This window comes from Pseudophryne corroboree, chromosome 5 (assembly GCF_028390025.1).
Source record: "Pseudophryne corroboree isolate aPseCor3 chromosome 5, aPseCor3.hap2, whole genome shotgun sequence".
NCBI lineage: Eukaryota > Metazoa > Chordata > Amphibia > Anura > Myobatrachidae > Pseudophryne > Pseudophryne corroboree.
Genome location: NC_086448.1, coordinates 544,350,577 through 544,377,645, shown reverse-complemented (window position 1 = coordinate 544,377,645; position 27,069 = coordinate 544,350,577). Strand labels below are relative to the sequence as shown.

Here is a 27,069-nt window from a genome sequence, read left to right as displayed (position 1 = left end):
GTAATATGGTGCCCAAAATTGCACACAGTATTCAAGATGTGGCCTCACTAGTGATTTATATAATGGGAGTATAATACTCTCGTCCCTTGCATCAATTCCCCGTTTTATGCATGCTAATATCTTATTAGCCTTCTTTGCTGCACTCCTACTTTGGGTACTGCTGCTTAATTTGTTATCTACGTGAACTCCTAAGTCTTTTTCCAGTACAGAATCCCCTAGTATTACCCCATTTAGTATGTAGGTGTAATATAGGATTAAGAGTAGAGGCAGTAGAGTAGCAGGATACGAAGAAAGATGGTACTTCATCTTCATTTTTGGGATAAAATTTAGAGAGGGTGCACAAGGTTCAGGGAAGAAACTGAGCAAGTAGGACAAGTAGTAGGACACAAGATCTTGAGCACTGATTGATTGTCAATGAGTTTGACGTGGGAAGGATAAGAAAATATTTAATTGACTTTGGAGTTAGAAGCCTGAGCATAGCTGAGATATTGGAAGTTTATGTGTTTGGCAGTGTCCACAGCATTTTGATAGGAGTGTTAAATAGCAGTATATGTGAGGATGAGATTTGCACCAACAAGGTTCTAATTTACAGGAACTGCAAGGTTTCTACACTGACTGGTTCTTTTTTTGAGTTTCTGCATTTCGCTGTCACTCATCAGCTTATCCACTGGTGGCTGCACAGTAAAGCCATTCACCAAGATCTACATTATTAGTGGTGGCAGATAATGGTGCTACCATGTAACATCACACACTTTCCTGTCCAGCGAGTACAATTGTTATTCTACTTCCTTATGTATCAGGTGTTTTCCAGATCTTAAGATTGTAAGATTTTCTAGGCAAGATCATCTCTACGTATCTGCTCTCCGAGAAAATCTCCCATAAAATATGCTCTCTCCACGCCTTAAATATCATCTTAGTTAAATTGTGCAAAACAAAATATATATTTTTACATGTGGGTGTATAAATGGGCATCACTAAGCTCCTCCCATGATAACTGAGAACATCCCATTCTAATCGTGCTCCGACCATCAGAAGGTGCAAAAAGTTGTTCTCTATCAGAAACCTGTAATATGAGATTGCTCACTGGTTTAAAGCGTAACTGTCGCCTACATACATGTATGCTGATGGCACATTGATTTCCTTGTCTTGCCAAAGACCAGTCTGTGTAGCAACACATTGGTGTCTACATACATTTAAGCAGGAAGTAGTCTGTATATGCAATAGTGATGATTTGCACTATTACAGAAAGTGAATTATCCCAGGAATAACATCTATATAGTAACGATCTTTTGATGCACACTACGGATCTGTGTGCTTTGTTTGTTTCTCCTTTTGTTTGGAGAATTGATTTAAAGTAGAGATGAGCGGGTTCGGTTCGTCGAGATCCGAACCCCCCCGAACTTCACCTATTTTACACGGTTCTGAAGCAGCCTTGGATCTTCCCGCCTTGCTCGGTTAACCCGAACACGGCCGAACGTCATCATCCTGCTGTCGGATTCTCGCAAGATTCATATTCTATATAAAGAGCCGCACGTCGCCACCATTTTCACTCGTGCATTGGAGATTGAACGGAGAGGACGTGGCTACGTTCTCTGTCAGAAAAGCTCCATATCTGTGCTCAGTGTGCTGCAAATATCTGTGCTCAGTGTGCTGCAAATATCTGTGCTCAGTGTGCTGCAAATATCTACGTTCTCTGCTGAAAAGCTCCATATCTGTGCTCAGTGTGCTGCAAATATCTGTGCTCAGTGTGCTGCATTTTGGTGACCAACAGTATATAGTTGTACAGTACAGTAGACCATTGCTGTATCTTGCAGCTCTGTGTCACTGCAAGTATCCATTCCATATCTGTGCTGCATTTTTGTGAGCAGTATACATAGTAGTACAGTGCAGCATTTTGGTGACCAACAGTATATAGTTGTACAGTACAGTAGGCCATTGCTGTATCTTGCAGCTCTGTGTCACTGCAAGTATCCATTCCATATCTGTGCTGCATTTTTGTGAGCAGTATATATATAGTAGTACAGTGCAGCATTTTGGTGACCAACAGTATATAGTTGTACAGTACAGTAGGCCATTGCTGTATCTTGCAGCTCTGTGTGTTAGGGTCTCCTGCTCTGTGCTGCCACGTCGTCATGGCAACCGGGAGACAAGTGCTAGCGGAGTAACCTGAGCGTAGCTGATACTCCGGTTCGGGTCTTTTGCTGTGCAGTGGTTACAGGCTCTGTGCATGGCATGGGATCCGGTGCTGGTTTTTGTGCTTACAGTCTGTGAGGTCTGAGTGGGGCGTGGACAGCACCTGCTATATAAACCCTCTTCTCAGGTTAGGCAGATGCTGCTGAATCTTTGTTGGTTAGTCAGTTCCTGAAAGCTAGCTAGTACTGTGTAAACTTTGTATTTGTTTGTTGCTTACTGCAAATAGGCCTTGGGATTTGGTATTACACTCTGCCAATCCAGACCTAGCAGTAAGACTGGAGTCAGTCGTTTAACCTGCTGGGGTTCTTTTGCTACTCTGTGAACCTAGCAAGTTTGCGGCTGTATTCTCAGACTTGCCTGCCAAAATCCTTTCTCACTGTGCAAGGTGTTCAGGTGTCAGTTTAGTGGCAGTAAACTGAACCAGTGCACTGCAAGTGAGGACTAGGATTGTGGAGACTCTCCTTGTGTCTATTATTCCATCTCTGACCAAGGAGTTTACTGCCACACCCTTTGGTAACCCTTTAGGGTTTTGCTGTTGCCCTTAGCAACAGCATTTCGGGTTCTCTACGTATTAAATCACAACATCTCGCTTCTTTCCATCTGAGAATTCCTAATACTAGGGAGACACCCAGTTTCTTAGCCTTTGGGCTTCTCTGTTCACTTTGTGTTTATTTTGTTACCCTATCACCTTCTGTGTATGTAATGTCATATTCCCCAGTCTGTCTGTGAGTTCATTTGTTTTGCATCCCTCTCCGTTCAGACACCAGTACATTCCTGCTGGCACTGGTGTGCATAACATATTCAGCAGCCCAATACTCCTGTTGAAATTTTGTGGGAATATGGAGCATACTCCTCAAAATACTTTGCAACAGGTGGTCGATCAGGTGCAGGTCCTGACTCGACAATTTAATGATTTGTCCATTAAAATGCACACCTCGCAGGCCGCTGGCGGAGCTCCCGCAGCAGCAGTACCTTCAGGGGTTAAGGAGCCGAAAGTAAATCTCCCGGATCGTTTTTCTGGAGATCGCTCGCAGTTCTTTTGTTTCAAGGAGAGCTGCAAGCTATATTTCCAACTTAGGCCTCAGTCTTCTGGGTCGGAGATTCAGCGGGTGGGCATAGTGATTTCCTTGCTACAAGGAGACCCACAGGTCTGGGCATATGGGTTGCAGCCTGACTGTCCGTCGCTTAAAAGTGTTGATGCTTTTTTTACGGCACTGGGCATGTTGTATGATGATCCTGACAAGACGGCCTCAGCCGAGGCTCAGATTTCGATCCTTAAGCAAGGGCGAAGGCCAGTTGAGGTTTATTGTACGGAGTTTCGGAGGTTGGCCCATGATACCCAGTGGAATGACTCAGCCCTGAGACACCAGTACCGAAGAGGTCTTTCTAACCAGTTAAAAGACCAACTGGTACAATATACCTTGCCTGATAGCTTGGATCAGCTCATGCAGTTATCCATTCGGGTGGATAGACGTCTGAGAGAGCGCAGGCTTGAAAGGGAGACCGAGGTTTCCTTCTTTCCCAAGGGAACCTCAGACTCTGAGGAATTTTCCGAGGAGCCTATGCAGATTGGGGCTACCCGCCTCTCCTCGCGTGAGAAGACGCGGAGGAGACAGCAGGGGTTATGTTTGTACTGTGGGAATAAAGGTCATGTGGTAGTATCATGCCCAGAAAAGCCGGAAAACTTCAGGGCCTGAGGGTGATGGGAAATATCCTGTCAGGCCAGAAGTCAGAATTTCCCAAGAAGACTTTTATCATTCCGGTGACCTTGAAGATCCTCGGTCAAACTGTCAAGACTGAGGCCTTTGTGGACAGTGGGGCCGACGGGGTTTTTATGGACTGCCAATTCGCCCTGAAACACTCTGTTCCCTTAGTACCCTTGGCATCGGAAATTGAGATTTGTGGGTTAAACGTGGGAACCATTATCCCAGGGTAAAATTACCTCTTGCACTAGCCAGATTTCTTTGTTTATTGGAGCCACACACTCTGAAAAATTGTGCTTTTATGTGACTGTCTGTACTTTTGCCCCATTGGTGTTGGGGTTACCCTGGTTAAGGGCCCACAATCCTCAATTTGACTGGGTCTCTGGGGAGATTCTTAGTTGGGGTACTGATTGTTTCAGGAGTTGCTTGAGCCTTCCAGTCAGGCTTTCGCAGCTAAGTTTGCCAGGATTGCCAGGATGTTATGCAGATTTTGCGGACGTGTTCTCCAAAAGAGTTGCAGAGGTACTACCTCCCCATCGCCCCTATGACTGTGCCATTAATTTGTTGCCGAATGCTAAGCTTCCCAAGAGCAGGTTGTACTCCCTGTCACGTCCTGAGACTCAGGCTATGGCAGAGTACATTCAGGAGAACTTGGCTAAGGGATTTATCAGACCTTCACAGTCTCCAGTTGGGTCGGGGTTCTTCTTCGTGGGTAAAAAGGACGGTTCGTTGCGACCCTGCATCGACTTCAGGGAATTGAACCGTATCACGATTAAAAACTCATACCCACTGCCTCTCATTTCGGTCTTGTTTGACCAGCTTCATACTGCCACCATTTTTTCTAAGATTGACCTACGCAGTGCGTACAATCTAATCCGAATAAGAGAGGGGGATGAATGGAAGACTGCCTTTAATACCCACTCAGGGCATTATGAATATTTGGTGATGCCTTTTGGGCTCTGTAATGCCCCGGCAGTCTTCCAGGACTTCATGAATGATGTGCTCAGGGAATATTTGGATAGATTCTTAGTTGTATACTTAGATGACATCCTAATCTTCTCCCATTCCCTGGAGGAACATCGGAAGCATGTACGCTTAGTCCTCCAGAAACTCAGAGACCACCGGCTTGGGGCGAAGCTGGAGAAGTGCGAATTTGAAGTTCAGCAAATCGCATTTCTAGGATATATTATCTCCCCAGAAGGTTTCCAAATGGAGGGTTCCAAGGTACAGGCAGTCCTGGATTGGGTGCAGCCCACTAGTTTGAAGGCGCTTCAGCGTTTTCTGGGCTTTGCGAATTTTTATAGACGATTTATCGCTGGATTTTCATCTATAGTGGCGCCCTTGGTGGCACTCACTAAGAAAGGGGCGGATGTTGCTCACTGGTCTTGTGAGGCCAAAGCGGCTTTTGCCCGTCTCAAAAGGGCATTTGTCTCGGCCAAGGTGCTGCGACACCCAGATCCAGAGCGTCCTTTTGTGGTGGAGGTGGATGCCTCTGAGATGGGTATTGGGGCAGTGCTCTCTCAGATGGGGGTGTCTGATAATCGCCTTCATCCCTGTGCTTACTTTTCCCGTAAATTTTCGCCTGCCGAGATGAATTATGACGTGGGTAACCGGGAATTGTTGGCTATTAAGGATGCACTCGGGGAGTGGAGACACTGGCTTGAGGGGGCTAAGTTTGTGGCCTCAATTCTCACCGACCATAAGAATCTGGCATATTTAGAGTCAGCGAAGCGCCTCAATGCCAGGCAGGCACGATGGGCTTTGTTTTTTGCTCGCTTTAATTTTTTGATAACATATCGCCCTGAGTCAAAAAACATCAAGGCTGATGCGCTCTCGCGGAGTTTTGCTCCAATCCAGGAGACCACCGAGGAGCCATTGCCCATTGTGTCCCCATCATGTATTAAAGTGGGCATTACCCAGGAGCTCTTGTCATTAGTCCTTAGAGCACAGGAGCAGGCTCCTCCAGACCTTCCGGTAGGTCTTTTGTTTGTGCCTCCTAGGTTAAGACAGCGAGTGTTCCTGGAATTCCATGCCAAGAAGTCGGCAGGTCACCCGGGTATTGCCAGAACTCGGGAGTTGCTATCTAGGGCGGTGTGGTGGCCCTCGGTGGCTAGGGATGTGGATCAGTGGGTTCGGGCATGTGACATCTGTGCCCGAAATAAGACTCCTAGAGGGGTTCCTGTTGGCCCATTACATCCACTCTCTATTCCATCTAAGCCATGGACCCACATTTCAATGGATTTTGTGGTGGACTTGCCCAAATCCTCGGGGATGACAGCCATCTGGGTTGTCGTTGACAGGTTTTCGAAGATGGCGCACTTCGTTTCATTGGTTGGGCTGCCATCGGCCAGACGCCTGTCTGAATTATTTATGCTGCATGTTGTGCGCCTCCACGGGTTGCCACTTGATGTGGTCTCTGACCGCGGATCCCAGTTTGTGGCCAAATTCTGGAGGGCATTTTGTTCCGATCTCCAGATTTCTGTCAGCTTGTCGTCAGGCTAACATCCGCAGTCTAATGGGCAGACTGAAAGGGTGAACCAGTCCTTGGAGCAGTTCCTCAGGTGTTATGTCTCCAAGTGTCAGACTGACTGGGTTGCTCATCTGTCCATGGCGGAGTTTGCCTATAACAACGCGGCTCACTCTGCTACAGGGATCTCTCCCTTCCTTTGTGTGTATGGGCATCATCCTAAGGCCAATTCTTTTGACCCCCTGGACTCCACGCCTGGTGGTTCCTCTGTGGTTTCGGTCCTTAGAGGTATTTGGAGGAAAGTGAAGAAAGCCCTTGTGTCTGTGTCATTAGTGACCAAAAGGGTTTTTGATAAGCGGAAAAGACCCTGCAGCTTCAAATTAGGAGACTTCGTCTGGTTGTCTACCAAGAATTTGAAGTTGAGACAGCCATCTCATAAGTTAGGCCCCCGGTTCATCGGTCCTTATAAGATCACTAGGGTTATCAATCCGGTGGCATTTCAGTTAGATCTACCCCGTTCTTTGGGTATCAATAAAACATTTCATTGTTCCCTTTTAAAACGGGCGATTAGTAATCCTTCTTCCAGTGGAAGACCTTCCCCTCTTCTGATACGTGGCCAGAGGGAGTTTGTTGTTGAAAGGATTCTTGACTCCAAGATGGTTCGGGGTCGGCTGTCATTTTTGGTTCACTGGAAGGGGTATGGCCCGGAGGAGCGGTCGTGGGTGCGCAGTTGTGATCTTCATGCCCCCAGACTGTTACGCTCTTTCTTCTCGCAGTTCCCCGATAAACCCGGTGGTAGGGGTTCTTTGACCCCTCGTCAAAGGGGGGGTACTGTTAGGGTCTCCTGCTCTGTGCTGCCACGTCGTCATGGCAACCGGGAGACAAGTGCTAGCGGAGTAACCTGAGCGTAGCGGATACTGCGGTTCGGGTCTTTTGCTGTGCAGTGGTTACAGGCTCTGTGCACGGCAGGGGATCCGGTGCTGGTTTTTGTGCTCACAGTCTGTGAGGTCTGAGTGGGGCGTGGACAGCACCTGCTATATAAACCCTCTTCTCAGGTTAGGCAGATGCTGCTGAATCTTTGTTGGTTAGTCAGTTCCTGAAAGCTAGCTAGTACTGTGTAAACTTTGTATTTGTTTGTTGCTTACTGCAAATAGGCCTTGGGATTTGGTATTACACTCTGCCAATCCAGACCTAGCAGTAAGACTGGAGTCAGTCGTTTAACCTGCTGGGGTTCTTTTGCTACTCTGTGAACCTAGCAAGTTTGCGGCTGTATTCTCAGACTTGCCTGCCAAAATCCTTTCTCACTGTGCAAGGTGTTCAGGTGTCAGTTTAGTGGCAGTAAACTGAACCAGTGCACTGCAAGTGAGGACTAGGATTGTGGAGACTCTCCTTGTGTCTATTATTCCATCTCTGACCAAGGAGTTTACTGCCACACCCTTTGGTAACCCTTTAGGGTTTTGCTGTTGCCCTTAGCAACAGCATTTCGGGTTCTCTACGTATTAAATCACAACATCTCGCTTCTTTCCATCTGAGAATTCCTAATACTAGGGAGACACCCAGTTTCTTAGCCTTTGGGCTTCTCTGTTCACTTTGTGTTTATTTTGTTACCCTATCACCTTCTGTGTATGTAATGTCATATTCCCCAGTCTGTCTGTGAGTTCATTTGTTTTGCATCCCTCTCCGTTCAGACACCAGTACATTCCTGCTGGCACTGGTGTGCATAACACTGTGTCACTTCAAGTATCCATATCTGTGCTGCATTGTTGTGAGCAGTATATATAGTAGTACAGTGCAGCATTTTGGTGACCAACAGTATATAGTTGTACAGTACAGTAGGCCATTGCTGTATCTTGCAGCTCCGTGTCACTTCAAGTATCCATATCTGTGCTGCATTGTTGTGAGCAGTATATATAGTAGTACAGTGCAGCATTTTGGTGACCAACAGTATATAGTTGTACAGTACAGTAGGCCATTGCTGTATCTTGCAGGTCCGTGTCACTTCAAGTATCCATATCTGTGCTGCATTGTTGTGAGCAGTATATAGTAGTACAGTGCAGCATTGTGGTGACCAGTATACTACAGTACAATAGTCCACTGCTGTTCTCGCTGCTCAGTGTCAGTTCTCCATAGTATCATCAGTGCTCAGTAAAATCAGTGGTCAGTATAATCAGTGATTGATCAGTATAATCAGTTCTCAGTATAATCAGTGCGCTGTTAGACGTGCGCCCGTTTTCCGCCATTAGTGCATTGGGATTTAGACAATTGATGAAGTTATTGTGTCCCCGTTACAAAATCCCATCTAGATTCCACTTCACTAGGCAGGCGATAGCGAGATTTTACCAATTAATATCAGTGATTTATAATTAATTATTAATTACAGTGATCTTGCCGAATGATTCCAGTAATTTTGTCATTTTCTTCCAGTGATTTGGACCAATAATACCATTGATTAGAACGAATAATTCCTGTGATTTTGTCATTTTAGTCCAGTGATTTGGACCAATAATACCATTGATTAGAACAATTAATTCCTGTGATTTTGTCATTTTCTTCCAGTGATTTGGACCAATAATACCATTGATTAGAACAAATAATTCCTGTGATATTGAGGTGTTTGTGTCGCTTAGCTTAGCCATCCAGCGACCACAGTGCACCTCTTTTTCTCTTTTCTTGCATCATGTGCTGTTTGGGGACTATTTTTTGAAGTGCCATCCTGTCTGACACTTCCGTATATGTCCAGTGGTACTGCCATTTGATATAATTCCCGACATTACCGCCATATAATTCCAGTGATTTTGTCATTTTCTTCCAGTGATTTGGACCAATAATACCATTGATTAGAACGAATAATTCCTGTGATTTTGTCATTTTCTTCCATTGATTTGGACCAATAATACCATTGATTAGAACGAATAATTCCTGTGATATTGAGGTGTTTGTGTCGCTTAGCTTAGCCATCCAGCGACCACAGTGCACCTCTTTTTCTCTTTTCTTTGCATCATGTGCTGTTTGGGGCCAATTTTTTAAGTGCCATCCTGACACTGCAGTGCCACTCCTAGATGGGCCAGGTGTTTGTGCCGCCCTCTTGGGTCGCTTAGCTTAGTCATCCAGCGACCTCGGTGCAAAGTTTAGGACTAAAAATAATATTGTGAGGTGTTCAGAATAGACTGGAAATGAGTGGAAATTATGGTTATTGAGGTTAATAATACTATAGGATCAAAATTACCCCCAAATTCTATGATTTAAGCTGTTTTTGAGGGTTTTTTGAAGAAAAAAAAACCTGAATCCAAAACACACCCGAATCCGACAAAAATTTTGCAGAGAGGTTTTGCCAAAACGTGTCCGAATCCAAAACACGGCAGCGGAACCGTATCCAAAACCAAAACACAAAACCCGAAAAATTTCCGGTGCACATCTCTAATTTAAAGGGATGATACAGGATCCCCACTACCAAACAGCAGTTCTCTTGAATACCTGCATCATTGCAGAAACTCTCCATATGAAACTCATGTCTTTATCATATTTCACGAGTGAATTTGCAGAAGGCGAAGCTATCTCTTGTCTGATTTATCCTTTCATTTGGAGCACCTGCTTATTGATTACAAATAACATATTTAATGAATTTACATTACAAGTTATGGTTAGATTTTACGGTGGATGTAAAATATACATTTCCCACTTTAGTGTGTTTCTCATCATATTCATATTATTAGCAATTTATATACAGAAGTGCTAAATTTTCTTCTTTATGCATATATTTTGCTGTTCTTAGTTCATTGGCATCAGAGGTGGATCCAGAAGTGAGGCTGCAGCGCAGTTCAGAATTCAAATAGAGGAGTGACACAAAATGTCACCAACTGCCATTCCAAACTGACTGGCTGGCAGTTGGTGTGGCTCCACTATTTGAATTTTGGGCTGTGCTGCAGCAGCACCGCTCTGGAGCCACCACTGATTGACCCTCTAATGTTAACAGGCTGCAACGGTCTGATGTAAAGCACTGAGGGGATTCAATTTATTTACACAAAGTTTATGCTGAGATCTGTTAAAAAAGGTCTATACTGTCATTGAATGTTGGGATTTACTTTGCCAAATACCTCCTAGATCTACGTCTTCTTATAATATAAGACAAGATCCACATCACGGGTAAGCTTCTAAGAATTTGAAGTGATCAGGCACTTGCTCCTTAGGTGTTTGAGCCGGATCCCGTGGCTACACCTCCTGAGGGCAGGGCAAATATTATGTAAGTCAGTTCTGTGGAAGACTTGTAATCCCTAATATTGCCATGTGGCTATTTCTCCCTTGAATAAATGAGGCTAGCAGATCATAGATTCTTGCAAGCCTTGTTATTGGCAGTGCCCCAAAGACTCTAGCTGGGCCCAGGTGGCAGTGGTGGTGGGGTGTGGCCTCCCGAGGAGGTGTTGCTAAGACCTCTCTTTGTATACATACCTGGGCATGGTCACGTGTTTATTCCTAGCCTGTAGTCCCAGTCACCTACATAGGCACCTGCCTACCCTTGTCAGCGCCCTCTGGTTATTGGAACCCTACCAGTTTATAGAGGCATCTCAAAAAATTCTGTGCACTTTCAACTGCACTGTCTGGATCATATAGGTGGAAAACCAAAGCGATTTGCATTGGGCATCAAGTGGGCTTCGTAAATAAGATCTGCAGAGTCAGCACAATTTTTGTGGTCCAGTATTTATGAGAATTCATGTATATTAGTTAACTAGAAACTAGAGACATGACATAGGCACAAAACAGTGTGCCTCAGGGAGATCACTAGGCTACATTTTCTTTTTTCATACCACAGAATGCAAATCCATGTACATTTAGTTTTCTAATTTTTCTGCTATGTCAAAAACTGTATTAATTGATTCTCTAAATTTTGTTTTCCACTATGACCTGTTAGCATCACCACATTCACAGAAATATTCTACTTTCTCTACATTTTTTACAATGTGAGTTGTATATAAAAAAAATAGAGATGAAAGTTAAAATTGACAAAGCATTTCCATAGAAATTTGTGGCGTACATATTTTTGATTGAAAATGTAAATAAAGGGAAAAGAGCACTAAACATTACAATTATTTAGAAAAATAATTTAATCATAGTCATTGGAAAAATAATCAAAACCTAATTTGTTAAAAGAATCAGGATTACTTGTATTTTAATGATTACTTAGATCATTACTATACCAGGATTCAATATTATCTTTAAGGCAGACAAGTAAAACACAAATTAACTGTATTAGAACAGATGTTCTAAGCAACTAGATTTTGCAGTCTCTTTAGAGTTCTCCTTCTAACAATACAACATAAATCAGAGGTTCTCAAATGCAGTCCTCAAGGCACCCCAACGGTTCAGGTTTTAAGTATTTCCATGGCTCAGCATAGATGGTTAAATCAAATTGGCGGAGGTACTAATTAAATCATCTGTGGCCAAGCATGGATATACTTAAAACTTGGACCATTGGGGTGCCTTGAGGACCGAGTTTGATAACCTCTGACATAAACTACAACAGAATAACAAAGCAATGCAAACTGAAATATAGAAACATAGAATTTGACAGCAGATTCTGCCTGGAATGACGCTAATATGAAGTCTGAATGATCACTAGAATTGAAAATTTGGTAATGTATGAGAGCCAATGACAATCAACCATTTGTTCCCAAACACAGGAAAAAGGACAAAAATACTCTATAAAATTGGTTAAATCTAGACCATTTTTGTTAATTTTCCTCTGTTTGGGAACAAATGGTTGATTGTCATTGGCTCTCATACATTACCAGATTTTCATTCCAACCAGCCAGATTGGACAGATGGTCTGGCAGATAATTGTATAGTGTGTACACAGCTTTTATAGGGTTGCCAGATTATCCTTTTTATAAGGGACACATATAAATGACACATATTCTATGGCTGGCTGACTTTTCACCCATTTCACCTGGGTTTAATAAGCCACAGAACCTGTGTAAATAATGTGTTCCTTTTTAAAGAAATGATCTGGTTAATGTTAGTAATGCACTCAACATTTCATGGATAATCTACTGCTGTGTGGCGTGGTTGTATTACTTTCCGGCAGCGATGCAAATGTTTATAGGGATATCAGCTTATACCACCACCATTACAGCACAAAAAGAAACACAGCAGAAAAAAAGTGCAATTTTCTGTGTGCAGGTAAAGTAAACAAGAATCGTAAACCAAGTACTTCTCAAGATTAATAATTTCATGCAAATATATGTCATTTAAGCATGTTATCTCCAGTAAGTTCATTGATGGGGATTATGTTAACTGGTGAATACTGTAACTGCAAGATAAGATAATTTTTATTTATGAGAATTGTAAGGTTTGCTGATTCTGTGCAATCCTAATTTTAAACTGCAACATGTTTCCTGGCTCATCTGCAGATATGCTTTAAGCTTTAGATCACATCTTTTAAAGTGAGCTTTCTATCAAAAGAGATCATTTTCCAAGTCGCTGTTCTGGTCAGTGGCTTTATTATAGGTGTTGTCAGATTCCACATCACCTATTTCATTAAACTCTTCATCAGCTCTGGGGCTCTGTGTTGTGCCACTCATTACATTTTCTATAGCATCAGAGTCTAGGGTTTCAGGTGATGCATAGGCGGCAGCTTCTTGTCCGTCATCAGGAGTGAAAGAGCCTTCCCTTCTCTGCTCAGCGATGCTTGGTAAGGCAGTCATTGGTCTGTCACGTAGTCTTTTTTTTAGCTCCTCTTCCTTTGTCTGCAATATTTAAGCATACAAATTAATGTAAGTCACACAACGGACAATGAACAACCAAAGCCAATATTATCTCATTTCATTTACTCCCTGAACCAGGGCCGGCTCTACCATTAGGCAGCTTTAGGCGGCTGCCTAGGGGCGCCAGCCTCTGGGGGGCGCCACTGAATGAATCTAGCAAAAATCTGAAGGATGTCTCTGTATGCAGCCTCCTTCTTTTACACTGCGCTGGCTGCTGCTGCAGTTCTAATCATATGCATAATGATGCAATTCACCCCAGCCTACCTGCATCTCTCTCCGAGAGGTGGTTGTGGGGATTGCAGGTTAGGAGGCGCTAGGCTGAAGCTTTGCCTAGGGTGCAGAGAGACCTTGCACCGGCCCTGCCCTGAACAACTGTATTAGAGATGAAATATTACAGACAGTAATGAGCAATTGTCTAACACAGTGATCTAATGTAGGACTGTGAACTGCTATGATGTTAATTGTAATAAAATGTAGAAAATGGATTGACTTCCACAGTAACTATTTTATTTACAGTGCATCCGGAAAGTATTCATAGCGCTTTACTTTTTCCACATTTTGTTATGTTACAGCCTTATTCCAAACTGGAATAAATTAATTGTTTCCCTCAAAATTCTACACACAATACCCTATAATGACAACATGAAAAAAGTGTTTTTGAGATATTGCAAATTTATGGAAGAAAAAAACCCAATAAATCACATGTACATAAGTATTCATAGCCTTTGCTCAATACTTTGTGGATGCACCTTTGGCAGCAATTACAGCCTCAAGTCTTTTTGAATATGATGCCACAAGCTTGGCACACCTATCTTTGGGCAGTTTCACCCAATCCTCTTTGCAGCATGTCTCAAGCGCCATTAGGTTGGATGGAAAGCATCGGTGCACACCCATTTTCAGATCTCTCCAGAATCAGATTCAAGTCTGGGATCTGGCTGTGCCACTCAAGGACATTCACAGAGTTGTCCTGAAGCCACTCCTTTCATATCCTGGCTGTGTGCTTAGGGTCGTTGCCCTGCTGAAAGATGAACCGGTGCCCCAGTCTGAGGTAAAGAGCGCTCTGGAACAGGTTTTCATCAAGGATGTCTCTGTACATTGCTGCATTCATCTTTCCCTCTATCCTGACTAGTCTCCCAGTTCCTGCCACTGAAAAATATCCTCACAGCATGATGCTGCCACCACCATGCTTCATTGTAGGGATGGTATTGGCCTGGTGAGGAGTGGTGTCTGGTTTCCTCCAAGCATGACGCCTGGCATTCACGCCAAAGAGTTCAATCTTTGTTTCATCAGACCAGAGAATTTTGTTTTTCATGGTCTCAGAGTCCTTCAGGTGCATTTTGGAAAACTCCAGGCGGGCTGCCTTGTACCTTTTACTAAGGAGTGGCTTCCATCTGGCCACTTTACCATACAGGCCTGATTGGTGGATTGCTGCAGAGATGGTTGTCCTTCTGGAAGGTTCTCCTCTCTCCACAGAGGACTGCTGTAGCTCTGAAAGAGTGACCATCGGGTTCTTGGTCACCTAACTGAATAGGGCCCTTCTCCCCCAATCGCTCAGTTTAGATGATCGGACAGCTCTAGGAAGAGTCCTGGTGGTTCCGAACTTCTTCCATTTACGGATGATGAAGGCAACTGTGCTCTTTGGGACCTTCAAAGCAGCAAATATTTTTCTGTACCCTTCCCCAGATTTGTGCCTCGAGATAATCCTGTCTCGGAGGTCTACAGACAATTCCTTTGACTTCATGCTTGGTTTGTGCTCAGACATGCACTGTCAAGTGTGGGACCTTATATAGACAGGTGTGTGCCTTTCCAAATCATGTCCAATCAACTGAATAAACCACAGGTCCAATTAATCTGTAGGAACATTTCAAGGATGATCAGTGGAAACAGGATGCATCTGAGCTCAATTTTGAGTTTCATGGCAAAGGCTGTGAATACTTATGTACATGTGATTTCTTAGTTTTTTATTTGTAATAAATTTGCTAAAATCTTAAAAAAAAACTTTTTTCACGTTGTCATTATGGGATATTGTGTGTAGAATTTTGAGGGGAAAAAATGAATTTATTCCAGTTTGGAATAAGGCTGTAACATAACAAAATGTGGAAAAAGTGAAGCGCTGTTAATACTTTCCAGATGCACTATATGTATCAGGTTATTTTACCATGTGATGCCCCTGAAGACATAGGGCCTGATTAAGCGATGTATTGCATGTCTCCGATGTTTTCAGATCTGCGCATGCACAGGTTCCGTACTGCGCACGTGCAGATCTCTGCCTAAGCTGCAGTGTGATTGACATTCCGTGGCAGTCGAGAACGGAGAAGGGACATTGCCCCTGTTTTCTGGGCATGCCGAGGCAAGTGGCTATGGCCTGGCCCCGGCAGTGTTAAAAGTTTAAACACTGCCACCCTAAGTAACCTGAAGATTACTCACATGGCTGATATTCATGCAGATGATCCAATGCGGAATCCTTGGATAGCAGCGGATAAGCGAAGCCATCAAGAGATGTCTATTTATACAAGATGTCCTCCTCCTGCATTATTAGCATATTATTGCACAGCGTATATAGTCACAGCGGCTGTGCAATAGTATACAGATCTAAATCAGCCCCTTATATAGGTACGTCATAAACACCTCTGCATAACGCAGTCTTTTTTGGCATTACTAAAATAAAATTGGTACTTGCTTTCATAGTTGCCTTTCTAAAGCAGTATGTGGATGATAAGTTGACAGATAAAAGGTTGACAGTCAATAGGTTGACATGAAATGTCAAACATGAATATGGTCAACATGGTCAAAAAGTCAACAGGTTCAAAATGTCAACATGACAATGGTCAAATCAGCATATGGTCAACTTAAGTTTTTGTTTTTATTTTTCAACTTTTTTATACTTTACCATCCACGTGGACTACAATTGGGAGTAGTAACCTGTGCAGAGTGCAGTGGTAGGGGATGCAGTACACTAATTGGCTTTCCTGTGCTATAAGGGAACATTTGACACCAAAAAAACATTTAAAAAATCTCATGCAGACCTATTCTTGTGTCGACCATTTCCATGTCAATCTAGATACTGCCAACCTTTTAACTGTCAACCTGTTATACCATAATCTTCTAAAGGTTAAGTCCACTAAAATGTGAAATATTATAATGCTAATTTAATACAAAAACCTAAAATAAACATGTGCATAAATCATTAATAGATTGTATGTAATAGCAGCTATTACTGCACTGTGCACAAATTGTTTCCATAGGAACAAGTCCCACCTATGCATTGACCATCATTTAGCTTGTTAACTCCTAGTGACAACAGGTTTCATGATGACTCCTGTACTTTTATACGAGATGTGACTATTAAATATCGACTGTAACAAGCACTAATAGCTGCTAAGACCTTCTGGGGGGTGTGGGTTGATAGACAGACAGTGTCTAGTTAGACAGTCAATAGATAGACACCATATGTTAGACAGACATTAGGTCGACAGGGTCAAAAGGTTGACATGAAAAAGGTAGACATTACAAAAGTTCGACAGGGTCAAAAGGTCAACAGGGTCAAAAGGTCGATATGAAAATGGTCGACACATAAAAGGTAGACACCATTTTTTTTTGCATTTTTGTGGTTTGTGTGGATAGTTTTGTCATCTGGGACCCCCAATTGTAGAAAGGCAAACGCTCGCCACGCTTCGGCTATGCCGACATGGATAGAGAAGGTATGAAATAGTCCAAAAACATGTTACATTTAAAAAAAGGTGTCTATCTTTTTTTATGTCGACCATTTTCATGTCGACCTTTTGACCCTGTCGACCTTTTTCATGTCGACTTTTTGACCCTGTCGATCTTTTGATCCTGTTGACCTAATGTCTGTCTAACATATGGTGTCTACCTATTGACTGTCTAACAAGACACTATCTATCAACCGGATACCCTCCCTTAATCCGGCATTGAGAAAGGCACATGTTATCCAGTCTTAATTTCCTTCGGGAATTTAGGCCTATGCCAGCCAAGGCTAGTTTCACTTACCCACACTGCAGGGCTCCCTGTTACACTGTGACCAGTCATGCCTGGGACAACCTGATGCTGGTTGTCCTTTCTCCAAGGTGGCCGTTAAACTTGATATATACAGTACCTATTTTGTTGGTAACCAGACAGGCTACAGTATGTTGGTGTTCTGCTTTTTTCATTAAAGTTAATGTATTTTTTTTTTTAAGAACTAAAAATATATGCTGATGCATCATTTTCAGGCTGTATATCTCATCAAGGTTACAGAGCATACACAGAGGTGTCTAGTGATGCATTCAAGTGCTGTACTCACCTTGGATTTACCTGCCCCCACAATGTCTTTCTATGCATAAGTGGTTACAAGTGCTAGTTACAGGTACCTAAGGCTTACAATGTAGCCAAGGGTGTATCTACGAAAGGTGCAAGGAGTGCAGCTGTCATGGGGTCCAGAGCTGAGAGTGGTCCCCCTTTCCTGTCTAAGGGCCTAATTCAGACCTGATCGCAGCAGCAGAATCTTTGTCTAATGGGCAAAACCATGTGCACTGCAGGTGGGACAGATATAACATGTGCAGAGAGAGAATTAGATTTGGGTGGGTTATTTTTTTTTTCTGTGCAGGGTAAATACTGGCTGCTTTATTTTTACACTGCAATTTAGATTTCAGTTTGAACACACTCCACCCAAATCTAACTCTCTCTGCACGTGTTATATCTGCCCCACCTGCATGGCACATGGTTTTACCCATTAGAGAAAAATTTTGCTGCTGCGATCAGGTCTGAATTAGGCCATAAGTTACATGTGGTACAGTGGCGATTCTAGAGGTGGGCAAGCCGGGCCACCGCCCAGGGCGCTACAGCCTAAAGGGCGCGGCTGCAGTCATCCTGCCAGCACCTGTCCTCTCTCACCGCCGGCTGCCATTTACAAATGTAATGTATTAGAATTGTAATAGAACTGTGCGAACCGTACAGCACATTCCCCTCCCACTCTCAGAAGACAGACCAATCAAGGAGCAGAAATTGAGATAGCGGGGCTGGTGCAGAGTGCTGATTGGTTAGTATGGGGAAAGGCTCGACTGGTACTACTTTCTGGACATTTCGTCTCAGCTGATAGCAACGTCACAGAGGAGCTGGTAACACATTAACAGGACTGAGGCTGGGAGACAGCAGGCAGGAGCAGGAGTGAGTATGACCTGAACACGGGGGGAAACACAGGCTGCTAACAGGGTAATGTGATACAGCACAGGAGACAGTTCTCTCCTGCAGTATGTGTGATGTTCGCAGTCATCTATATGCATGTCATTTTCCAGTCTCATTTATGGTGGTTGCAATATGTGAGCACCCCCAAGAATTTAAGTATTTTTAAAAGTGTGCTCCCATATAACACAGGGTAATGCCAGAACAGTGGAAGTTCTAGGGATGGGCAAACAGGGCGCAGGGGCAAATTAACAATGGGAAGGATGGAGCTACAGCTCCATGCCTCCACATAGAAATAGGCCCACCATCATGGCAGTTTGATCACTAGCCACCAGTTGGTCACACGGTCGGCTAAGAATCATAACTATTAAGTGTCACGAACCTCGGGCAGCGGCGACCGCGCTTGTCCCTGCGGGTGGCCTGGTCTGCCCGGCGCCTCTCTTCCCCTGTCAGTCTCCGGCTTCAGCGGCGGGTCGGCGCTGCTCTCCGGCGGCTTCCCGGAAGCAAGGGCGCCGCCATCACAAGCAAGGGCAAGGAGGCGGAGCAGGTCTGACGTCACCTGCCTGCTCCGCCAATCAGGCTAGGGCGGGGAATTTAAAATCAGATACCAGGCAGAGATCCGATGCCTGAGTATCTTCGTTTCTCCTGTGGAAGCTATGATCCAGAGCTCCCTCGTCCCTGCAAGCATCCTGTGCTTCCAAGCATCCTGTCCCTGCAAGCATCCTGTGCTTCCAAGCATCCTGTCCCTGCAAGCATCCTGTGCTTCCAAGCATCCTGTCCCTGCAAGCATCCTGTGCTTCCAAGCATCCTGTCCCTGCAAGCATCCTGTGCTTCCAAGCATCCTGTGCCTACAAGCAACCTGTGCTTCCAAGCATCCTGTGCCTACAAGCAACCTGTGCTTCCAAGCATCCTGTGCCTACAAGCACCTCCGTGCCTCCAGTTACCTCCGTGTCTCCAAGCACCTCGTGCCTCCAAGCACCTCCGTGCCTCCAAGCACCTCCGTGCCTCCAAGCACCTCGTGCCTCCAAGCACCTCGTGCCTCCAAGCACCTCCGCGCCTCAAGCACCTCCGTGCCTCCAGTTACCTCCGTGCCTCCAGTTACCTCCGTGCCTCCAGTTACCTCCGTGCCTCCAAGCACCTCCGTGCCTCCAAGCACCTCGTGCCTCCAAGCACCCCGTGCCTCCAAGCACCTCCGCGCCTCAAAACACCTCCGTGCCTCCAGTTACCTCCGTGTCTCCAAGCACCTCGTGCCTCCAAGCACCTCGTCCCTCCAAACACCTCGGTGTCTCCAAACACCTCCGTGCCTCCAAGCACCTCCGTGCCTCCAAACACCTCCGTGCCTCCAAGGGTCTCCCAGCACTCCCTGTACTCCCAGTACCTCAGTGCCTTCAATACCACAGTGTCTCCAATATCTCAGTACCCCAGCCTTCATTATTTCTACAAGTCTTGTCTTACAGGAGACCTACAAGAATTCCTCTGGGCCTCCCGCCTGCCGTCTTAGTTCTGCATGAGGAAGACCTACATCCGGCCATCTCTACTACGACCCAGTGGCGGTTCCTCTTCCCGGTCATCGGAAGAAGCCCCGAGTCCACAACACTCCCAAACCAGGTCAGTGATAGTATACTCAGGCCTCATGGACTCGGGGGATCGGAACACGGACTCTAGTGCCATCCAGAACCTGGCTTCTCGAGTGCAAAGTCAGGAAGCAGCACAAGGTCAGGTGATGCAGTACCTCCAGCAGTTGTCCGGGCGTCTGGATCAGATTCAGGCGTCTCTGGCCTCAGTAATTCCGGCTCCTGTTCCAGCAGTCGCACCAGTTGCCGTTGCCAGCAATGTTCAACCATCGGCCGGTGTCACTCCACGCCTTCAGTTGCCTACTCCGTCCCGCTATAATGGGAATCCCAAAAATTGTCGTGGTTTCTTGAACCAGTGCGAGGTACATTTCGAGCTACTTGCACACAACTTTCCTACAGACCGGTCCAAGGTAGCATATATTATTTCTCTGTTGGAAGGTTCTGCTTTGGATTGGGTGTCTCCATTATGGGAACGATCTGATCCCATGGTTTCCAACTACACCAATTTCATCTCGTCCTTTCGAAGGATTTTCGACGAGCCCGGCAGAATGACCACTGCTTCTTCCGATTTGCTCCGTGTTCGGCAGGGCGCCCGTTCCGTGGGCCAGTACGTGGTTCATTTCCAGACCATTGCTTCCGAACTACGCTGGAATAATGATGCCCTGAGAGCTGCCTTCTGGAACGGTCTTTCCGACCGGCTGAAAGACGAGCTGGTTACTAGAGATCTGCCGGATCCATTAGAAGATTTGATTTCCCTTTGCGTCAAGGTGGATCTTCGGATGCAGGAGCGTGGAAGAGAACGTAACCGTTCGGATCGTTCCAGGTTCCGGAATCCTACTCCTAGGCCGGTGGCCTCACCTAGCTCAGATGAGCCCATGCAAATTAACCGCTCCCGACTGTCTCCGGAAGAACGACAGCGTCGTCGTGAGGGTAAACTCTGCCTTTACTGTGGAGCCGCAGATCATTTTCTTAAATCTTGTAAAGTCCGTCCGGGAAACGGGCAGACCTAGCTTGTTCCGGAGGAGTCAAGCTGGGAGTTACGACAAAAGCTTCTCCAACTTCGGACTGCTTGCTTCCAGTAACTCTAGTCTCCAATTCAGTCTCCAGGTCTTGTGAAGCCCTATTGGATTCCGGAGCTGCAGGGAACTTCGTTTCTTCCTTCTGTGCCCAAAGTTTGGGTTTAAAGTTACGGCCTATCGAGCGGCCAATTTCACTGACGGCTATCAACGGGACTAGAATTTCCAAAGGTCTCATAATGTGGCGCACGGGGCCAGTTAAGCTGCGGGTCGGGGCTCTACATCAGGAAGATTTGGAACTCTTGGTAATCCCAGAAATGCCCCATGATCTGGTTCTTGGAATGCCTTGGCTGAAAAGTCATAACCCCCACATCGATTGGAAGTCGTCACAAATTCTGTCCTGGAGTTCCTTTTGTCACACTAATTGTCTTACTCCTGTTTGTCCGCTCCGTGTTACCTCCAAAACGGATGAAGAGCACATTCCGGAGGCATATCAAGGGTACAAGGACGTATTTTCGGAACAAGCTGCTGACCTGTTACCACCTCACAGGCCTTGGGACTGCCCTATTGACCTTGTCCCAGGGAAGACGCCACCTCGTGGTCGCACATATCCTCTGTCTCTTCCCGAGACTCAAGCCATGTCGGAGTATATTAAGTCCAATATGCTCAAGGGATTCATTCGCCCCTCTTCCTCCCCTGCTGGTGCAGGCTTCTTTTTCGTGAAGAAAAAGGACGGGGGGTTGAGACCATGCATCGACTACCGCGGCCTAAACGACATTACTATTAAGAATAAATACCCCTTGCCACTAATCACAGAGTTATTTGATAGGGTTCGTGGTGCCCGCATTTTTTCAAAACTCGACTTGAGAGGAGCTTATAATCTTATACGCATCCGAGAGGGGGATGAATGGAAGACTGCCTTTAATACCCGAGATGGGCATTACGAATACTTGGTGATGCCGTTTGGTCTTAGTAATGCTCCCGCGGTTTTCCAGGGATTCGTCAACGAAATCTTTCGTGATATGCTGTATCAGAGCGTTGTGGTATATCTGGACGACATACTGATTTTTTCCAAGAATCTTGTCGAACACAGGACTCAAGTCAAAGAGGTGCTACACCGTTTACAAGAGAATCATCTCTACGCCAAGCTTTCCAAATGTACCTTTGAAGTAACATCTATTCCGTTCCTCGGTTATGTCATCTCGGGGACGGAGCTTCGCATGGATCCGGAAAAGTTGTCGGCCATTCGTGATTGGACTCAGCCTCTTTCCCTGAAAGCAATACAAAGGTTCCTGGGCTTTGCGAACTACTACAGGAAATTCATTAAAGGTTTCTCCACCATTGTTGCACCCATTACTGCCCTGACGAGAAAGGGTTCTAATCCTAGTTTGTGGCCTCCGGAAGCCATTGTAGCTTTTTCTCGCTTAAAGTTAGCTTTCACGACGGCTCCAGTTCTCCAACAACCAAATTTCGAGGAACCCTTCTTCTTAGAAGTTGATGCATCTTCAGTCGGGGTGGGGGCTGTCCTCTCCCAGCATTCCTCTGATAAGAAATTACATCCGTGTGGCTTCCACTCTCGTAAATTCTCTCCAGCCGAACGAAATTACTCTATTGGAGACCAGGAACTCTTGGCAATCAAATCTGCCTTGGAAGAATGGAGATATCTTCTAGAAGGGGCTAAACATGTGTTTACCATCTACACGGATCACAAGAATTTACTGTACATCAAATCCGCACAATGTTTGAATCCTCGCCAGGCGAGATGGGCACTTTTCTTTTCCCGATTCTCGTTCATTATCAAGTACCGTGCCGGGACTCTCAATATTAAAGCAGATGCGCTTTCCCGTTCACAGGTTCCCACAGACGAGGATGAACCTCCGGAGCGGGGTTTAATTCTGAATCCAGTTTCTGTCTCTGCTGCTTTAACTACTCCAGCTCCTCCTCCTGGAAGAATGTCCGTACCAGCTAGATTCCGCCCAGGAATACTACGGTGGGTCCATAACTCCAAGTTTTCCGGTCATCCCGGCGCTCAGAAGATGTACAAGTTTCTGCAAAGGTCTTACTGGTGGAACACCATGAGGAAGGATGTACAAGATTGCGTTAATTCATGTCCCCAATGTACACAACATAAATCTCCTCGTCTGCCTCCTGCAGGGTTACTTCGTCCTCTGCCTATCCCTGTGAGACCCTGGACTCACATTTCCATGGACTTCATCACTGACTTGCCCTGTTCCAAGGGTTGCAACACCGTTTGGGTTATCGTTGACCGTTTTTCGAAGATGGCACACTTTGTGCCCTTGACTGGTCTTCCGACAGCACCGAAACTGGCTCTATTGTTTATCCGAGAACATTTTCGTTTGCATGGGTTGCCACAAGAGATTGTTTCTGACCGTGGAGTACAGTTCACCGCCAGGTTTTGGAAAGCCCTTTGTTCAACTCTACACATTAAACTTAAGTTTTCGTCGGCTTATCATCCCCAAACAAATGGACAAACGGAACGAGTCAATCAAGATCTAGAGACTTTTCTTCGGTTGTATCTCTCTCCTTCACAGGACAACTGGGTGGAGTTGTTGCCTTGGGCGGAGTTTGCCCATAACCATTTGTTTCATTCTTCCACTGGGGAATCACCATTTTTCGTCAACTACGGGTTCCATCCCCGTGTTCCGGAATTTCCAAGCCTTCCGATAATAGAGGTTCCTGCTGTAGCGTCCACTCTACGACACTTTGGACAAATTTGGAGAAAGGTTCATGCTAATCTTAAGCAGGTTTCTGTTCGGTACAAGTTCTTTGCAGATAAGAAACGGCAAGCCGCACCTCAATATAAAGTTGGGGACAGGGTATGGCTGTCCACACGGAATCTCCGGTTGAAGGTGCCCACCATGAAATTCGCTCCAAGGTTCATCGGTCCTTACCCTGTGCTACAAGTCTTAAATCCTGTGGTCTGTAAACTGGGTTTGCCTGCCCATCTTCGCATACCTAACGCCTTCCATGTTTCTCTACTCCGTCCCCTCATACTGAATCGATTCCACTCAGCACTCCCAAGGCCAACGTCCGTAGTGGCAGAAGCTGGAGCGGAGTTTGAAATCAAAGCTATTCTGGACTCTCGTTATCTTCATAAAAAATTACAGTACTTGGTGGACTGGAAGGGTTATGGACCTGAGGAGAGAAGTTGGATTGGGGCTACTGAAGTAACGGCTCCTCGTCTGATTCGGATCTTCCACTCCAGACATCCGACTAAGCCCGGGAAGTGTCCAGGGGCCACTCCTGGAGGAGGGGGTACTGTCACGAACCTCGGGCAGCGGCGACCGCGCTTGTCCCTGCGGGTGGCCTGGTCTGCCCGGCGCCTCTCTTCCCCTGTCAGTCTCCGGCTTCAGCGGCGGGTCGGCGCTGCTCTCCGGCGGCTTCCCGGAAGCAAGGGCGCCGCCATCACAAGCAAGGGCAAGGAGGCGGAGCAGGTCTGACGTCACCTGCCTGCTCCGCCAATCAGGCTAGGGCGGGGAATTTAAAATCAGATACCAGGCAGAGATCCGATGCCTGAGTATCTTCGTTTCTCCTGTGGAAGCTATGATCCAGAGCTCCCTCGTCCCTGCAAGCATCCTGTGCTTCCAAGCATCCTGTCCCTGCAAGCATCCTGTGCTTCCAAGCATCCTGTCCCTGCAAGCATCCTGTGCTTCCAAGCATCCTGTCCCTGCAAGCATCCTGTGCTTCCAAGCATCCTGTCCCTGCAAGCATCCTGTGCTTCCAAGCATCCTGTGCCTACAAGCAACCTGTGCTTCCAAGCATCCTGTGCCTACAAGCAACCTGTGCTTCCAAGCATCCTGTGCCTACAAGCACCTCCGTGCCTCCAGTTACCTCCGTGTCTCCAAGCACCTCGTGCCTCCAAGCACCTCCGTGCCTCCAAGCACCTCCGTGCCTCCAAGCACCTCGTGCCTCCAAGCACCTCGTGCCTCCAAGCACCTCCGCGCCTCAAGCACCTCCGTGCCTCCAGTTACCTCCGTGCCTCCAGTTACCTCCGTGCCTCCAGTTACCTCCGTGCCTCCAAGCACCTCCGTGCCTCCAAGCACCTCGTGCCTCCAAGCACCCCGTGCCTCCAAGCACCTCCGCGCCTCAAAACACCTCCGTGCCTCCAGTTACCTCCGTGTCTCCAAGCACCTCGTGCCTCCAAGCACCTCGTCCCTCCAAACACCTCGGTGTCTCCAAACACCTCCGTGCCTCCAAGCACCTCCGTGCCTCCAAACACCTCCGTGCCTCCAAGGGTCTCCCAGCACTCCCTGTACTCCCAGTACCTCAGTGCCTTCAATACCACAGTGTCTCCAATATCTCAGTACCCCAGCCTTCATTATTTCTACAAGTCTTGTCTTACAGGAGACCTACAAGAATTCCTCTGGGCCTCCCGCCTGCCGTCTTAGTTCTGCATGAGGAAGACCTACATCCGGCCATCTCTACTACGACCCAGTGGCGGTTCCTCTTCCCGGTCATCGGAAGAAGCCCCGAGTCCACAACACTCCCAAACCAGGTCAGTGATATTAAGATTGCATTTTTATTTTTCTTACAAAATTATGCACATTTTTTGTTGTTTTTTTTTTGCATATTTAGGGAGACATTGGAGCTGATAGTGTAGGGGATGTACACACCCACATGGATCTCACCACACCCACACAGCACTGATCACACCTCCCAAGTTTCTCACAATAGGCCCTTGAATATTTTTAGCTCCAGGCACATGTGACCCTTAATCCGGCCCTGGCAGGGCAAGAGCCCCAGACGCTGCAACTGCAGTCAATCTGCGCCTGCCCACTCACTCTCGCCAGCCGTGATTACTTTCATTTTGAGCAGTGGCAGGATGCTGCTGCTGAATGCCATGCCCGTGTATGTTTGACGATGTCATGCCACGTGACTTCATGGTGCACGGTATTCTGGAAGCTGCTGCAGGGAAGAGAAGACTCAAGAGCAGCAGCGTACAACACCTGCCAACCAACCAATATGAGTAAAAAAGGAAAAGAAAAAAGGTCAGAGATTCAATCTGACCTGCACCCTGGCTTGCACCACATATCGTTCTGCTGAAACTAAGATAAGTTCTTTTTTTGTGTGTTTGTGGGGGAGGGAGAGGGCAAAGGAAACTTTTGCCCCGGGCTCCGCTTGGTCTAGAACCGGCCCTGATGTGTTACTGTATATGCATTTTTCACCAATGGGTGATACATAGGGGCCCTTACAAACTTTTGTATTGGGGTCTACAATATATCTTGTTACACCCCTGAACCTTCTCATTGTAATGTGGTAGTAAATTAAATGGAGGTCCTTATAATGTTATATTATATGAACTGGCAGAGACATCATTAAGGAGTGCAAATCGCACCCAGGTTTCACCAAAATGCAGACCCTTCAGCAGTGACAGCAGCTGGGTGCTGCACTGTGACATTCTCCTGCAGCACTCGGCTCCTGTCACAGAGGAGAAGCCGACAGTGCAGGCATTAGTGTCCGGGCATAGCCTAGCATCTCCGGTGATGCTGGGCATGACCCCGGCGTTATGTCATCGGGATTCCCTGAGGCTACGCCCCCTTTAGGGCATGTGGGAGATACAGAGTGCACACCTGGTGCCCACAGACCCCCATGACACCACCTTCACTCTGGCATTGGCATCCCTCCAATTTACCCTCAGGTGTTTTAATTAGCAATTGTTCCTGCATTTTAGTTCACACATTAATAAGGGCTTATTGGAAGGTAAGACCTTGATAAATGTATATAATGTGACAGTATTAGGGATGTTAGGAACCCATGTTATGAAGAACTATGGTCACGGTGCATGGGCCCTCATATTTGCGTAAATGTGTTCTATGATCTTCCATGACACTCCATGTTAATTGTGAGGGTTTATTAAAAGTATTCTTACTATCAGTGTTCTTAATGCTAGGAGTGTGCATCTGCATCTCTCTTATTCCAGCATAGTATTAGATGCCTCAGCATGATAGCACCTCTTAATATGGGGCCCATGAAGGTCTGGCTACGTCCCTGAATGTAACCACAGTTTATTGAGCATGTATAGTAAGGCAACCCAATTTGTTGCCCACAGTTTGACGATCAATCTAAATCCCACACAATTCTTTACGACAGATTAATACTTTAAAGAGAATCAGTTATATGTTCACATTGTGTTTTTCAGTAAATATTATTGGAAAA

General features: G+C 45.9%; 1 protein-coding gene across 1 annotated transcript in view; it reads right to left on the bottom strand.

Moving 5' to 3' along the window:
- Positions 1-11,444: 11,444 nt before the first annotated feature.
- STMND1 (stathmin domain containing 1) overlaps positions 11,445-27,069 on the bottom strand; it is a 67,347-nt gene continuing 51,722 nt past the window's right edge. Inside the window, exon 5 of the mRNA XM_063923211.1 lies at positions 11,445-13,103. Coding sequence (XP_063779281.1) covers positions 12,813-13,103 — 291 coding nt within the window. The 3' untranslated portion in view covers positions 11,445-12,812. The remainder of the gene's footprint in view (positions 13,104-27,069) is intronic.